Source organism: Eubalaena glacialis, chromosome 11 (assembly GCF_028564815.1).
Source record: "Eubalaena glacialis isolate mEubGla1 chromosome 11, mEubGla1.1.hap2.+ XY, whole genome shotgun sequence".
NCBI lineage: Eukaryota > Metazoa > Chordata > Mammalia > Artiodactyla > Balaenidae > Eubalaena > Eubalaena glacialis.
Genome location: NC_083726.1, coordinates 9795294 through 9810123, shown reverse-complemented (window position 1 = coordinate 9810123; position 14830 = coordinate 9795294). Strand labels below are relative to the sequence as shown.

The following is a 14830-nucleotide window of genomic DNA, read 5'->3' as shown; positions in this document are numbered from 1 at the left end:
AGGCCCTGTGGTGACCGGCTGGCTAGGGATCCAGTCCCCGGGGCCCCCTCTCTACGGGCGCTGTGACTCCAACTGGGGGGCGGACAGTGGCGGGAGCCCCACCCCTCCCACGTGCCCGCTGACCAGGTAGTCTCCGGGTTCCAAGAAGTGGCACGCACCGCAGCTTACCTGTGTAGGGGGACTCCCCTCAAGCTCATCTCCCTTACGAGGTGGACGTGGGGTGGGAGGCGGGGAGCTTGGAATCGGGCCGGAGCGCTGGCCTGCCACCGCTGAGGGCCAGGGCCCCCCCTCCCCTCGCTGCACCCGCACCAGGAGAGGCATGGCCTGAGCTTTCTAAAGACCACAGTCCCAGCAGGAAGAAATGAGACAGACCTGGGGCTAGACCTTAGCTTCGGAATGTGACAATTTATTTGGGGGGGGGGCAAAAGAGGCTTTTCGTGCCCCCTTCCTGGCATTGATACGATATTGAAAAGCAGCAGAACAAAACATACAAGACAGAGTAATCAGCACAGACGCCCCTCCCCCGGCCCAGAAACAACCGAACCCGGAACAACAGAACCAAAAGCCACACCCAACACAAGGCGTCTTCTCCACCTGCAACCTCTGGGAGAGGGGCCTGTGGCCTGGGGACCCAGCCCCACGCTGAGGCGGCGTCCCCATCTCCGGTCTCCTGCTCACCCTACTAGTTTCCTGTCTTGAACCACTGGAGGCAAAGTTTAGCCAGCTGGGAGCTGGATGGTTGAACCACAGACGAAGGCAACGACACTTCATTTTTAAAATGAGAGAGAGAAAAAAGAGACAGTGCCCCTCCCCAAATATAGAGCTATATATGTATATTTTATATATATAGAATTCATTCGTGCACAATTCATTAAATGAGCTTTTCAAAAATTAAAAAAAAATTATAAGATACATTTCTTTAGGCCTTTGTGTTTTTAAATTAAAACCAACAACAAGAAGTCTCCATCTCTACTCCGCCCTACAGCAGGGGGAAGACCCAGAACCCTTGGTTCCTTCTACTGTGGCCTCTTGCAAGGGGGTCCCTCGTTAGACCACCAGCCCCCCTCTGCCTAGCCAGAGCTCTGCATACAGTAGGCGCTCAGTCACTGTTGGAGTGGGGTGCTGACTCCTTCAAGGCGGGATGGGGGGGACCCCGCAGGCCTGGGAAGCGGGTGCCTCAGTCTTCACCCAGCCCGTCCCCCCTATTTTGGCGTCTTGGTGACTATCAGCAAGACAGGGTCAGGCTGGGGACACCCCCTCTCCTAGAGTTTTAGCCCCTAATTCTGGGCTTTCTGAATCTGAGAGGAGATGCAGACAGAGAAAAAACGAAAACCTTTAAACACTTTCCTTTCTTTTTTCCAAAGTGATTCCTTAAACCATACAAGCCCTCAAGAGGCTGCCTTGGGCTAGTGCATGGGAGCCTGGAAGTGGAACTGACAGGCGGGTTCCACTGTCCAGCGTGGGCCAAGTGCAAAAAAAACCCAAAAAAACAAAAAAAAACCAAACCAACACCAACCAACAAAACCCCCAAAGGCAGAAAAGGCGGTGCGTCCACTTGGGTCCACCCGGAGGCTAGAAAGGCTGGTGGCAGCCCAGCTCCCCGAGCTAACGGTTTCCTCCTCTGGGCTGACTCCTCACCCGGGACCGCCTGGCTCGGGGGTACCCCCTGGCTTTGCAGTGGCTCCAAGGCCCAGGTCCCCACCTTTTAAAGAGACTTCCCCCAAAAGGCCAGAGCAGCTGGGCTCTTCGCTCCAGTGAAGCAGCTTGCCTCTTAGAGCCTCAGTTTCCTGGTCTTGTAAGTGGGGTGACCCCTCCCACTCTGCCTGCCTCACACTGAGGTTGGGGACTTGATCATCACCTCTTTCCAGAGCAGAGGAAGGCTGAAGCCCACTTTGACCCTGACCGCTTTGCAGGGTGAGAATGAAACGGGACTGTGGGAGGCTGGAGGCCCCAGTGCCAGCAACCTCGACCACCACCTAATCTTCAGCACCTGCCTGGACACCAGCAGTGCTTTATGAAAAAGCTGTGCCGCCCAATACACCCATTTCACAGAAGGGCAAACTGAGGATCCGGGAGGGGAATGAGACAGGAATGGGTCCCAACTTCCTACCTCAAACCAGAGACACCAGACCTCATCTGTTTCCTATGACATGGGGGTGGGGAGAGGGTGGCATCAGGGGGAGATGACCCCAGCCACTACTGAACATGGGAGAAGATCCGGCTTTGAGGGGTATTTCACATATAAAAATAAAGCAAACCAGACTGCAACTTCTGCTTGGTAATAGGCAAATGGAAAAGCAGCAATGGGGGAGGAAGGGCCCATGGGAGGCTGATCCGTGCAAGCGTGTGCTGGGGGGCTGTGGGACCCCGCTCAGAGCCACCCTGGGAGAGAGGTAAGGAGGGCTCCGCTTGCTCTTGACCAGGTGCCCACTTAGGCCCTCAGGGGAGCTGCCCGCCTGGGAGCAGTGTGCATGCGTGCCTCTGCATGGGCTGGGGCAGGGCTGCACAGCTGGGGGTCAAGGGCAGCACCCTCCCTGTGAAAAGAGAAGGGGCAGGCACTCCCTCTCCCTACGGCTACCCCCAACCCCCTCTGATCACCACCTAATACTCTCCCAGAGTCCATAGCTCCTGTCTTCCTGAAGCTTGCATCCCCTACCTGGCCAGGGAAGCTCGGGGGTGTCTTGGTCATTGGGGCGATGGGGAGGGAGATTCCCCCACGGGGTGGCGGTGGAGGGACCATACGGCCCAATAGGCTGGCAAAGGAATGGAGGAAGGCAAGGAACCCAACTGTACCTACTCACCAGCCTTCCTGGAGAAAGTCACCAACGATGGGTCCCGGTGATGGTGGGACCCCTGTTGACTCCTACCTCCCCAAATCTCAGCTCTATTTGCCTGGCCCCTGCAGCTTCTGGCAAGTTCCCTTGGGATCAGGGGTCATCCTTCCCCTCAAGCGGGGACAGGTGTGGAGTCTGGGTCCAGCGGAGGGAGGGCTTACCTTGCCTCGGGCCAAGGAAGGAGGGCAGTTGCCGTGCCCGGGAGCCTCCCAGCTGGGCCTGGGCCTCTATCCACGTTCCTAACATTGCCGCCTCACCTGTGCAATCACTGCGTTACTAGTTTTTCTTTAAATATCTCTTTCTCCCCACCCCCCCCCAACCCCATAGGAATCCCACAATATTTTTTTCTATTTCTTTTTTTTTCCCCTCTTTTTTTGTTATTTTTTCTGTTTTTTGCAAAACTAATTCTTTCACTTTCCTGTCATAAAATCACCTCTGAAAACACAACTTCTTTACAAAAAAAGTCACGAATGACACGGACTCTCAGGAAAACACATTTCTATGGTCTCTGGAAACACCTGTAACTGGCACCCAGGTGGACACTCACCTGGGGTGGGGGTCGGGGGGGAAATCCCCTCTAAGGACAGAGGAGAAATACCAGCCCTTATTTGGGGGGAAGCCAATTGGCACTTGGACGGCCACAGAGCCAACACAAAGGGCAGGGTGGGGAGGGGTCCAGGAGCACCAGTCCCCCAAACCCTGTGACGGCCCCCGTTCTACATCCTGGGGTGGGGAGGGTCAGGGGCCCTGCCACAATCCCTGGCGGGGAGATTCGGAAGAAACAGTCCTCCCGTGCTTATGACAAAGGCGTTTGTTTCCGAACTGGAATTCCCTTTCTGCCATCATGGCTCTCAGCCCACACACCAGGAAGCCACCTTGAGCCACGTGCAAGGACACGCCACTCATGGCAAACTGAGTCCGGGCAGCGCCTCAGGGCTGGCCAGCAGGGCTGTCTCCCCTGCCCACCAGACCCCTGGTCCCGCACGTGCCCCCTCTTCCGTCCCCCCGCTTCGGCCACCCTGCCCTCCCAGTGCCCGGCCTAAAACTGGGGTTTTGGTCTCTGCCACTGGCATGGACACCTCAGCTCCCTGGCAGCAGAGGAAAGAGAAGCTGCCCAGGGCACCAGAGGCCTCCCAGTGCTTCAAGCAGGCTGGGCTGTGAGAAAGCCTGGGCGGTCAGAAGCAAGAGAGAGGGGTCCGGAGAAGCCGGAGACCCTCGGAACGGTGTCCAGGCTTCCTACTCCCCCCGAACACCCAGGAGGAAGAAGAAGCTTGGGACGGGGGTCTCCCCTCTGCCTCGGTCCCCACCATGCCACGTCTGACCGCCCCAAAGGAGAAGGGCGTGGGATGCGTGCCCCCCGCACACGCGGGCTGGGAGGATCGGCCTCCACAGCAAACTCCTCAGACCTGGGCCAGGTCCCAGGCCCGGCTGATGGCAAGGGAGGGTTCCAAGCTTTCGCTCTGACGACCTTACTGTGAGGAACCCTAAAGGGCGCAGCCTCGAGAACCGGGCCCAGGGGCCAACGCACACACGGATCCACGCAGACCCGCCCAGGACGGCAGGCGCATGCGCAATCGGAAGTCCGCGCAGCAGGCTCTTGTAGCACCTTTGGTCGAGAACTGAGGGGTCTTTAGATGCTGGGAGGCCGTGGCAGGTGAGGGCCGTGCCAGTCCCTCCCGCCTCTGAGAGCGGGACGAGGAAAGAGATGGGTGGGTGAGGCCCACGGGGACCTGCTTGGGTCTCGTCCGAAAGTGGGCCCTGCTCCTGCCGCCCTCGTGGCGGGGGGGGAGGCGAGGGGCCAAGGCCGCCTTCACCTCAACTTCTGTCCGGGCTTTCCCATCCCTGCCCCTCCTTCCCGGTCATCTGGAAGAAGGAAAGGGACGGTGCCCAGCTGGGATGGGGTCCCCTAAGGGGCCCCAGCAGCTGCCGGGTTAGCACCGAGAAATCAGATGCTGTGCGCGAGAGCTGGAAGCAAGCTGGGGAGAGATGGGATGTGGAGGGGGCAGCTGAACCCCAAGTTCCGGGGCTCCCCAGGAGCCACCCAGCAGGCCCCACTGTGCGTGGGCAGGGAGGGGGCCAAGAGACAAGAGGGAGTACTTCCCAGTGTCCTGGCCCCACCCTAGCCCCACCCCGTTCCAGGACCGCCCCTCCCACTGGGCTTCAGGGGGCTCCAACTGCCCAGCCCCATCCCGGGGTCAACACCGAGCCATTTGAAACAAGCAAAGCACAGGCAGGGTTGTCTGAGTGCGGGGGCGGGGGCGGGAGCAAGAGTATGACTTTGGGCAGGAGGGCCCCCCAAACCCCCCTCCTTGGTGGAGCCCCTCACTTGCTCTGCCCACTGCTGCCACCCCCCGCTGCGGCGCCTGCTACCCCAGCAGCCACCTTCTCGAAATCCTCAGGGTTGCAGAATTCCTTGATAGTGACCGTCAGGAGATTGCTGGTGACATCGGTGACGACCACGTTGGAGCAGGGTGACATCTCAGGGCGCCAGTCTCCAGCCTCGGGCTCTGAGGCGGCGCCGGCAGGCTGAGGGGCCGCGGGAAGGGCCTGGCTGGCAGCCGCAGTGACATCGGGAGGCGCCCGCTTGCTGGTGGCCGCCGCCTCGGGAGGGATGGACAGGTCAAGCACCTCGGGCTCCCGCCAGTCGGGGGCAGATGGACTCGTGGTCTCGGGGAGCAGCTTGGGGGGCGCGTCATCCGGGTCGGAGGAGGACTGCGGGGTCGGCGAAGGGCAGCCGGAGGAGCTGGAGCTGCGGGCGTCGTACGGGGCACTGGGGGCTGCCAGGAGCAGCCCCTGGCCAGGGGAGGCGGCGATGTCGGCCTTGGTGGCCGGCGGGGGCGGCAGAGGGCCGGGCGGGGGCTTGTTGTACATCGCGAAAGCGCCGAACTTCATGTGGCGGATCTGCGTGCGCAGGATGCTCTCGCTGAACTTCTTGCTCTTGCCGATGACGCGGTTCCGTGAAGGGACTTTGGGGCGGGCAAGGGCCCCGGCCCCCTGCCCGGCGCCGCCTCCGCCCGTGCCCTTGTCGATCACCTTCAGGTTCAGGATGATGCGGTTCCGCTTGGGCTCCCGCGGCTTGACCTTGCGGTTGATGATGCGCACGGTCTCGGAGAAGGGTGAGATGGGCGGGCGAAGGCCGGGGCTGCCCCCCTGGGGGTCTGGGCGGGGCAGGGGGCGGCGGGACATGCGGTGGCAGCGGCGGATGTCCTTCTTGAGCCGGTGCACGGCAGCGCTGGAATGCAGCTTGGGCGAAGAGGCGCTGGCGGTCGGCTTGACCGAGAAATGCACATCACTGATGCGGAGGGCCTCCGCCTGGGCCCGCGCCTGCGGGACAGAGGGAGGCAGTGGCTGAGGGCTCGGCCACCCGCTGACCTCCTCTGGACACCCCTGCACCAGCCACCCACAAGTATGGTCTCAAGAAACCATCCTGAGAGCACTTAAGAAATCAGTGGTGCTCTTGACCTTGCCTTAGCGATAAAAGGAAAACAGGTTCAGACGGGTGATAACAAAGTGTGGAAGGTTGGAGGGCAAGTCAGACCCTCATCCAGGCCCAGCTCCAAGACTAACTTTCCAAGTTTGGCCGTGGGTCCGAGGGACAGACGGGTCGGTGGCTGCCCTTGCTGACACAGAGGAGTGTCAACAGCCAGGACACTGCACGGAAAGAAGCCCCTGATCAACCCCGCCCTGGGAGGATCCCAGCCCAGCGCTCCTCCATGGACTAATTTTTGGTGACAGAAAGGCGAGGGCGACCCCTCCCACCTTCACCCCATACCCCAGCCCTACGGACCTATTAGCAGATGCCCTGAGCTCCTTCTCTCCCTCTGAACAGGAGGCACCTCCAGCTCAGCCCTGCCTCCTCAGCTCATCACCAGCTATGGGACAGACCCTTGGCTCCTCCTCCTCACTCCCAGCACCCCACTCCCCACCCCCCACCTCCCCACCCCCGCCCCCGGCACTTCCCCTCCTGGGTCTGATTCATCTGACTGCCCAGGGTCTGGCTCAGGGCCTGGGTCTGAGCAAATTGGTGCCAACAGACTCCAAAGCCAGCACCTAAAGCCTGGTTGGCATCCACCCCAAGTAGACATGGGTTTGGTGGGGATGGACTAAGAGGTGGGATCAGCCACTTCATATTCTCTGCCAAGATGGCCTGGGGACCGGATGGCTGAGCAGAAGTCTGTGGGGAGCAAGGGATACTGTCCCAGGCTCCTGGGCCCAGCTGCACACACTCCCAGGGGTGAAATCTATAAAGCCCCGCCAGGGCTCTGCAGCAGCTCACCTTCTGTCTCATGGAAGATGCGAGGGGGTGTGTGTGTGGGGTGTGGGTGTGTGTGGCAGGGCCCTCAGAGACTCCAGGTCTAGGGCAAGAGACTCACAAGGTTATGTAAACCATCCTCCATGGCCAGTCCTTCCTTCACTAAGAAAGTACTGATGAGTCACTAAGTGCCAGCTGCTTAGGGCTACAACTATGACCACACACAGCTTCTACCCCTAGGGGGCTGTGCTCCACGGAGAAGACAAGTAACAGGCAATTAGGGTGCAGGGTGATTCAATACAACAGAGGAAGTACAGGGTCCAGAGGAGCACAGATTAGGTCCCAGTTGTGGAGGATGAAGCCTAAGTAGGAAAAAACCCTGGTCCTTCCTGAGCTGACTGTGCCCCAGGTGGCCTGCTGAAGGGGCCCTGCTAAGACAAATGGTGGAGGCAGAGAGAGCCCAGCGATGAGAGGATGGAGTGGCCAAGGGACTGAAAGCAATGGCTGGACAGAGGGTAGAGATGGATGACCAGTCTGGGTTCTATACAGATACCCTGGTTCCTGGGGGAAAGAGGGACCATTAGGTGGTGACTGCTTCCAGCCAGGTGAGCTAGGGGTGGCTGAGAGAAAGGACACATTCCCATGGTCAGTCTGTGAGCTCCCCAAGGGTGGGATCTGTGGTTGAGGGTCTCTCCACCTCCCATCCCCACAGTGCTGGATGGTTGACCAGTACCTGGGAGGCAGCCTGTACACCTCTCAGACAAGACTAGACTGTATTTGACCACAACCCCCAGAAGAGGTGTTTGTGGACTTACATGCTGAATAAGCGAGGATGTCACTTAGAATGTAGGAGAGGCACACTTTACTGCCACATGGTCCTCCCAGCCCTGCTGGGGGTTTCCTGGGGTGGCTTAGTTAACCATCCCTCCAGCCACTAGGTGGCAGCACACGTGGGCCCGACCTGCCCTGTGCCAGGGCTGCCAGCTCCTCCTGCTCCGAGCCAGTGGAGCCAGGGACTGGTTCCCTCACACCCCTTCCCAGACAAAGGCAGGGGAAAGCCAGCCTTCCCTTGGCATGGCAACAAGGGCTTTTTGCAGGTTCATCCCCCATGGAGTTTAGGGGATTCCCCACTCTTTCTGATCCCCAGGGGTTGGTGGTTAGTCTCTCTGCATGCTGTCTGTGCGGGACCTCTGTAAGTATGGTTACGCCGGAGTCCAGCAGTGATGCATGGTCCCTGGGGACTGGCAAGGAGCGCAGGCAAGGCAAACACCAGATCCAGGATGAAACCCCAGCTTAGTGGGCCTCCTCTGACCACAGTATATGTTACCTGGTTAGCACACTGCCTGGCACACAGCAAGCACTCGAAGAATACTAGACTATCCAAGGGGCGGGGCGGGTGCTTATGAGCAGTAATCTTTTTCTAATGTATGGTTTCCAACCTTTCTACAAAAATATTTCTTACTGTATAATGTCTAAACATTATTATTATTTTTAAAAACGGGCTGGTTCACCCTCCTCCTCTCTTCTCCCCAGGTTGAGAATTCTTTGAAGGTGGGACCTGGGTCTGCCCGTGGATTAAAACTGGTAACCACAGCCCAAGGCATTTATTGCACTCTGACTGTGTGACAGGCACGGCTCTGAGGGGTTGGCATGTACTATACATAGATAATGTGGAAGGTTAAAGACCTGGACTCTACCACTCACTCTCTGTGACCACGGGCAAGTTATTTAATCTCTCTGGCCTCAGTTCTTCTATCTACAAAATGGGGATAATGCAACCTACCTCAGGGGCTCCTGTTCTCTTCAGAACAGTTCCCTGCAGAAAGTGAGTGCTATCTGAGTGTAATTTGTTTACTATACACACTGCCTCTTGGTGACCCACAGAGCAATGGGTTCAGACCAAGCTGATCTCCATCACCCCTAGCAAATATCTCTCTCTCTCATTCTACCTGTTTTTAAGGTCCAGATCAAGGTTCTCTCATCTGCCTCTCCATCCCCTGCCCCACCAACTCCACAGCCTTCATAGTTTCCTTTTTGTGTGTGTATGTGTGTGTGTCCATCTTGCTCCCTTAACCTGACGTGTACTCTCTGAGGGACAGGGTTAAGAAAAGGAGACATGATGAAGCCAGGAAGCTGGGTGGTGGGAGCTCAGGTAAATCACTTCCCCTCCCTGGGCCTTGATCTTCTCATCTGCAAAATAGGGATAATATTCCCTACTTCATAGGGTTGTTGAGAGATTTAAAGGAGATAATCCATGTGGGGCTCAGCACTGTGTTAGGCCCATAGCCAGCTCAGGAGATATAGCTATTAAAAAAGAAAAGCATTTTGTGAATCAATGCTCATGGTCATTACTCACTTCCCCGCTAGAGGGCACTCCAGCTGCACTGAGAGGCTGTCACACAGCCCACTGGCCCTCCAGCTGCTCTGCCCCATCCCTCCGAAGAAGCATCAAGAGTTAAGGTTACTCCAGAGATCCCCTAAGATGTGTGTAATTTGGCGACAAGGGACACAGAAATATGTAATTCTGGAAACCATTATTTCTTTCACTTCTGCCCAGTTCTTTTGGGGGGTGGGGGGCTGGAGAGCCCCCCCAAATTGGGCTTTGAGCCTTTAGGACAAATTGGAGATTCTGAGTTCTGCATTCTGCACAGCCTCTTTTCTGCAGAGTCCTGCCTGCCCTTCCCGTGCCAACTGCCACAAAGTCACAGGCTGTCGGGGTGGGAAGGGGCCCTGAGACAACCTTAGCACTAGTGGGGGGGACTGTGGTTGCCCACGGAGGCCCGCCTGCAGCCTTGCCTGCCACCTTGGGTCATCTCGCCTTCCCTTCCCAGACTCTGTTCTTTCTCACTAAAAAAAATAAAATAAACACCAAAAAAACTCTAAGATGGCTTCCTGTGGAGCTAGGTCGCCCTCCCTTGCCGAGGCTAATGTGCTCTGCTTTTACTCTCCCACTCTCCATCCTCATTAGAGCCTCCAGAGACAGCCAAAAGTGGGCGAAACTAAGAACCAGTGGCCCAGCCTGGGTGATAAAACTCAAAGTGAAGTGATTTAAGGTCAAATTCAAGTTGGATCCCTCTGTCAGGAGGGTAGGCATACAGAACAAATCCTGAGAGAGGGAAGCTGCGGGCAGGGAGGCAGGTGCCCCCCCCCCAAAGCCTCTCCCTGTTCCCCACGATGAGGGAGACCAAATTCACTCTCCCCCTGGGTTCTAATTCCAGGCAGAGCCCTACCAGCTCAAGGCTGGGGGAGATGAAGGCTCTCACGTGCAGAAGCAAACCTCCCTGCCACCCCCTCAGGTGGGCACCCCACCTGCCTCACCCACCCGCTTCCTGCTGGCCTCCCCAGACCCTGGTTTTGTCAGCGAGGATTATCCTTCCCCCTTGTCCCCATTCCCAGGCCCCTCTTGCTGAAGCTGGAGCTGGCCAGGGCCTGCTGCCAGGGGCTCTTCGGGGGCTCACAACCACCCCCTGCCCAGCTGGGGCCCCTCTGGAAAGACCCGCCCGCCTGGGCGGCCGCGGATCTGTCCCTCCCCTGCAGGCCCCGTGTTGCGCCCGGGCTGGGGGCCCGAGAGGGGCCTGCTGGGGCTGGGCCAGGTTACCTTCAGGAGGAAAGTTTTGGGTTTGGGTCCCCTCTTCTTGGGCCCATACAGCTCACGCTCCCTCTCCCTGCGGCCGAGAAACGCCAGAGGTTAAAAAGAGCCCCTTCCTGGGCCCCACTCCGCGCTGCCCTCCCCGGCTCTCCCGCTTCCCCGCGCGGCGCCCCAGCCGAGCCTCAGCCCCGCCGCCTCTGCCAGCTTCCCAAACTCACTTCTGCTCGAAGGCTGCAATGAGCCGCGAGTCCAGGATGTTCTCCTCCGGCTCCCAAGTGCTGTACCTGCCGAGTTACGCATGCACAAAATAAAAAAGAAAACCAGGGAGCCAGAGGCACATGCGAGGGAGCAAATGTGCGCACCCTCCAAGGGAAAAAAAAAAAGGCCCCGGTGTGCGCTGCCTCCCTTCCCCCCTCGCCCCTGGATCCCGTGACACTCACTTGATGGCCCACCCCTTCCATTTCACCAGGTACTCGATGCGTCCCTGAAAAACAGAGAAGGAAAAAAGGGGGGAGTGGGGGTGGGGAAGATGCGGGGACGCGAGGAGGCGGCTGCGCGGGGGTGGGCGAGAAAGCCCGGGTTAGCGGGACCGCTTCGCCCCGATGGCCCGCGGATCTGGGGACCGGCTGCGGGGCTAGGCGTCCCGCCCTGGGAGGCGGCTAACCTTTCGGATCCGCCGTTTGATGATGGATTCGGCCGCGAAGACCCGCTCGCCCACTGCAGACAGCTCCATCTTGCTCAGCGGCACCCACAGCCCATAATACTCCCTGCTCCCGCGGCCGGTGCTGCACCGCTCGCGCACGCGCCACAGCGCCCAGGCTCGGCGGGCGGGCGCGCGGCGGGGCGCGCGCTCGCGTTCCAGCTGCGGGCCGTCACGTGACCCTCTGGGCTGGCGCGCCGTTGCCAGGACCTTCTCCTCCCCCGGGGCGGTTGCTAGGGAAAGTGAGCGCACGCGGGGCGGGGGCGCGCGCTGGTTCTTAAAGGGGCCTAGCCTGGTTGGGGGAACCGGGGCCGGAGGCCGGGAGGGAGATGGTTGGCCTGCGCGAAGCCGGGCTGGGGGCGGTGCAATCTTACAAACACTTTCTCATTCCCCTCTGCATCTTCTCGGCCCCCGTGAGCTGATAACTTCTCCCTCTGAACCCTCCCTTGCAAGTCTCTCCTGGCCCCGGGCGGGGAAGGGCGGTGGAGTCTCTGCAGCCGCTGCTCATCCTCCCAGCAGAAGTTTGCAAACAGTTAAATATGATACAGCAGAAATGCATTTGCTGTTGCCTTGCCAGGCCCTGCGGGAATTTCTTTAAAACATTGCCCCCCACCCCACCCCTTATCCATTATTTATGTATTCGTGGGAGTGTGGTTTTGTAACCAGTTCAGATGAATTAAAACAAAAACGCCACCGCAGGAAAGGGTGGGGGAGGCAGTGAATGGGGCCGAGGAAGGCCGGGGTGATCCTTTGCATCTGTTTTTCTGCCGGGGTCTTGGGCGGCACCTGCCCTCGCCCGGGAGGTCGGGTGAAGACGCAGCGAGGAAGATGTGGCCGTGGGGCGGTTCGGAAGAGAGAGGCCGCGGGGTGACAACGAACTCCCCACATACCAGATTGGGCCCGAAGCGGGTCATCCTTGGGTCATTCGGCAGAAGCCGCCCTCGCGGTCACGTCTGTATGTTTTCTAATTCCCAGGCCCGGTGCCGCGTCACCCTCCTGCCCCCTACAGTTCCTCTAATGGTTCCGCCATTGCTCACGGGGAGACCAGAGCCCAGCTTCCTATTTGGGGAGGGGCTGGGAGACCTAGGCTGTCTTGGAAGGGACGCAAAGTAGCCCTGTCGCACAAAACGCTCCAATTTTTTAATTTTGTATTATTTAAACTTTATTTATTTTTTTAAATCACACCAACAGTCCTGTACTTTGTAAATTTTTTTAAAAGTAAGAAAAAAAGCAGCCGTCTATAATCTCCGTCAAACCATTAACCTCTTCACGGATCTTCTTCCAGCCTCTGTCCTATGCCTATATAAACACACATATATATGCACATATACACACTATATATAGATGATATAGATATATTTAAATTCTTTCTTTTTAGCAAAATGGGATCATATCACACTAGCTGGAATCCATTTGTCTCTCTTAATGAGATAAAGTGGACCTCTTTTGGTGTCACTAAGTACAGATTTCCCCATCATTTTAGTGGCTGTGGTGGGATTGAGACGGAGGTGGAGAGAAACGGGAATGTGGTAAGGCTCAGGGGTGTCTCTTGCGCTCATTATTTATTTATTTATTGGAAAGGAGGATTTTTACATGTCTGTGGTGCAACACCAATTCTTGTGGTTTCAAGTCAACCGCGTCAAAATTTCTGCTTCTCACTCCTGCATGTCTGCTGATTTGTCCAGTTATTACCTTGGGAGAAATCCCCCTCCCCCCTTAAAATCGACATGCTCTTGAGAGATAGCTATTTGCTGGCCAGCCCAAAGTGGGCTTCTGTGTAAGGATAGAGCTGCCCTCCTGGGGGGGGTGTGGGTGGATGGACAGGTAAGCTATGTGGATATGAGTGTGTGTGTGTGTGTGTGTGTGTGTGTGTGTGTGTTCTCAGGCTGAGGGACACAGGCAGCCGGATGAAGCGGGTAAGCATCAATCCATTTGTTAGTTCATTCGGCAGCTTTTGTGAGCCCTTTTTGAGGCTTTGTGTTAAACTGTCAGAAACAAAGGTGCCCCAGGCTTGAGGAGCTCTCAGGTGAGAAAGGTAACTGCTATGCAGTGTGATTAGTGCTGGAATAAAAATGTATTCATTTCTTATGGCTGCTGTAATGGTACCACAAACTCAGTGGCTTGAAACAACACAAATGTATTATCTTACAGTTCTGGAGATCAGAAGTTCCAAATTGGTGTCATTGGGCTCTAAGGAGAGAATCCATTCCTTGCCTCTTCCAGCTTCTAGCAGCTGCTGGCATTCCTTGGCTCATGGCTGCATCACTCTAGTATTTACTTTTGCCTTCCCTTGACTGACCAACTGCCTGCTTCTAATAAGGACCTTTGTGATTACATTGGGCCCATCCAGATAATCGAGGATAATCTCCCCATCTCGACACCCTTACCTTATCTGCAAGGTCCTTTTCACCATAGGGTAACATATTACATAGGGTATATAAGGTATCATGTTCATAGGTTCTGGGGATTAGAATGTGGACGTCTTTGGGTGGGTGGAGCATTGTTCAACCTGCCACAAACAGTAGGTATAGGATGCCCTGGGAGTCTAGATGTATTAGTCAAAGTTCTCCAGAAACAGAACCAATAGGATATACATAGAGATATATAAGAGGAGATTTATTATAGGAATTGGCTCACATAGTCATAGAGGCCTAAGAAGTCCACTGTCTGCAAACTGAAGAACCAGGAAAGCTGGTAGCAGAAGGCCTGAGAACCAGTGGGCTGCTGGTATAAGTCCCCAAGTCTTAGGGTGTGAGGAACTCCAGTGTGTGAGGGCAGGAGAAGATGAATGTCCGGGCTCAAAAAAAGAGGGAATTTGCCGTTCCTCTGCCTTTTGGTTCTATTCGGGCCCTCGGTGGATACCATGGTGCCTGTCCACATTGGTGAGAGTGGACCTCTTTATTTGGTGTACTGAATCTAATGCAGACCTGTGAGCAATAATGTTTATTAGCTATCTGGGCATCCCGTAGCCCAGGCAAGCTGACACATAAAATGAACCATTGTACTAGATAAGGGAGCAGCCCACTGCCTGGAGGAAGGCAGGCTGGGAAGGCTTCTCAGAGGTGGGGACATTTAATTTGGAACTTGAAAGATGAAGAGGAGTTTGCCTGCTAGTGAAGAATGAGAAAGACATCCCAGGTAGAGGGGTCAGTAGAGCAAGAGCTTCCATGAGAGAAAGTCCCTTCCACCTCTTCCACAGTCTGAGATTTGGTCCAACACCACAAGGTGTTCAATAAATATTTGTTGGATACATGAATGGGCCATTGAAGGGATTTTTCTTTTTCTTTCTTTTTTAGCTTTTATTGGCGTATAGTTGATTTACAATGTTGTGTTACTTTCTGCTGTACAGCAAAGTGAATCAGTTACACATATACATATACCCACTCTTTTTAATATCCTTTTCCCATATAGATCATTACAGAGTACTGAGTAGAGTTCCCTGTGCTATACAGTAG

At 56.4% G+C, this 14830-nt stretch overlaps 1 protein-coding gene across 1 annotated transcript; it reads right to left on the bottom strand.

Moving 5' to 3' along the window:
• Positions 1 to 385: 385 nt before the first annotated feature.
• Positions 386 to 11485, bottom strand: CBX6 (chromobox 6). Its single transcript, XM_061204218.1, has 5 exons — positions 11340 to 11485; positions 11116 to 11159; positions 10894 to 10959; positions 10685 to 10751; positions 386 to 6158 (listed from the first exon to the last, which is right to left on the bottom strand). Exons 1-5 carry the CDS (start codon positions 11406 to 11408, stop codon positions 5157 to 5159), a joined length of 1248 nt encoding a protein of 415 aa, XP_061060201.1. The 5' UTR covers positions 11409 to 11485; the 3' UTR covers positions 386 to 5156.
• Positions 11486 to 14830: the final 3345 nt, after the last annotated feature.

What these genes read in the sequence shown, in the direction of transcription:
- CBX6 (XM_061204218.1), bottom strand. Translation starts at nt 11,408, where the DNA reads ATGGAGCTGTCTGCAGTGGGCGAGCGGGTCTTCGCGGCCGAATCCATC. An exon ending in TGGAAGGGGTGGGCCATCAA is followed by an intron (nt 10,960 to 11,115) that starts GTGAGTGTCACG and finishes GTAACTCGGCAG; the next exon opens with GTACAGCACTTGGGAGCCGG. An exon ending in ATTGCAGCCTTCGAGCAGAA is followed by an intron (nt 10,752 to 10,893) that starts GTGAGTTTGGGA and finishes TCTCGGCCGCAG; the next exon opens with GGAGAGGGAGCGTGAGCTGT.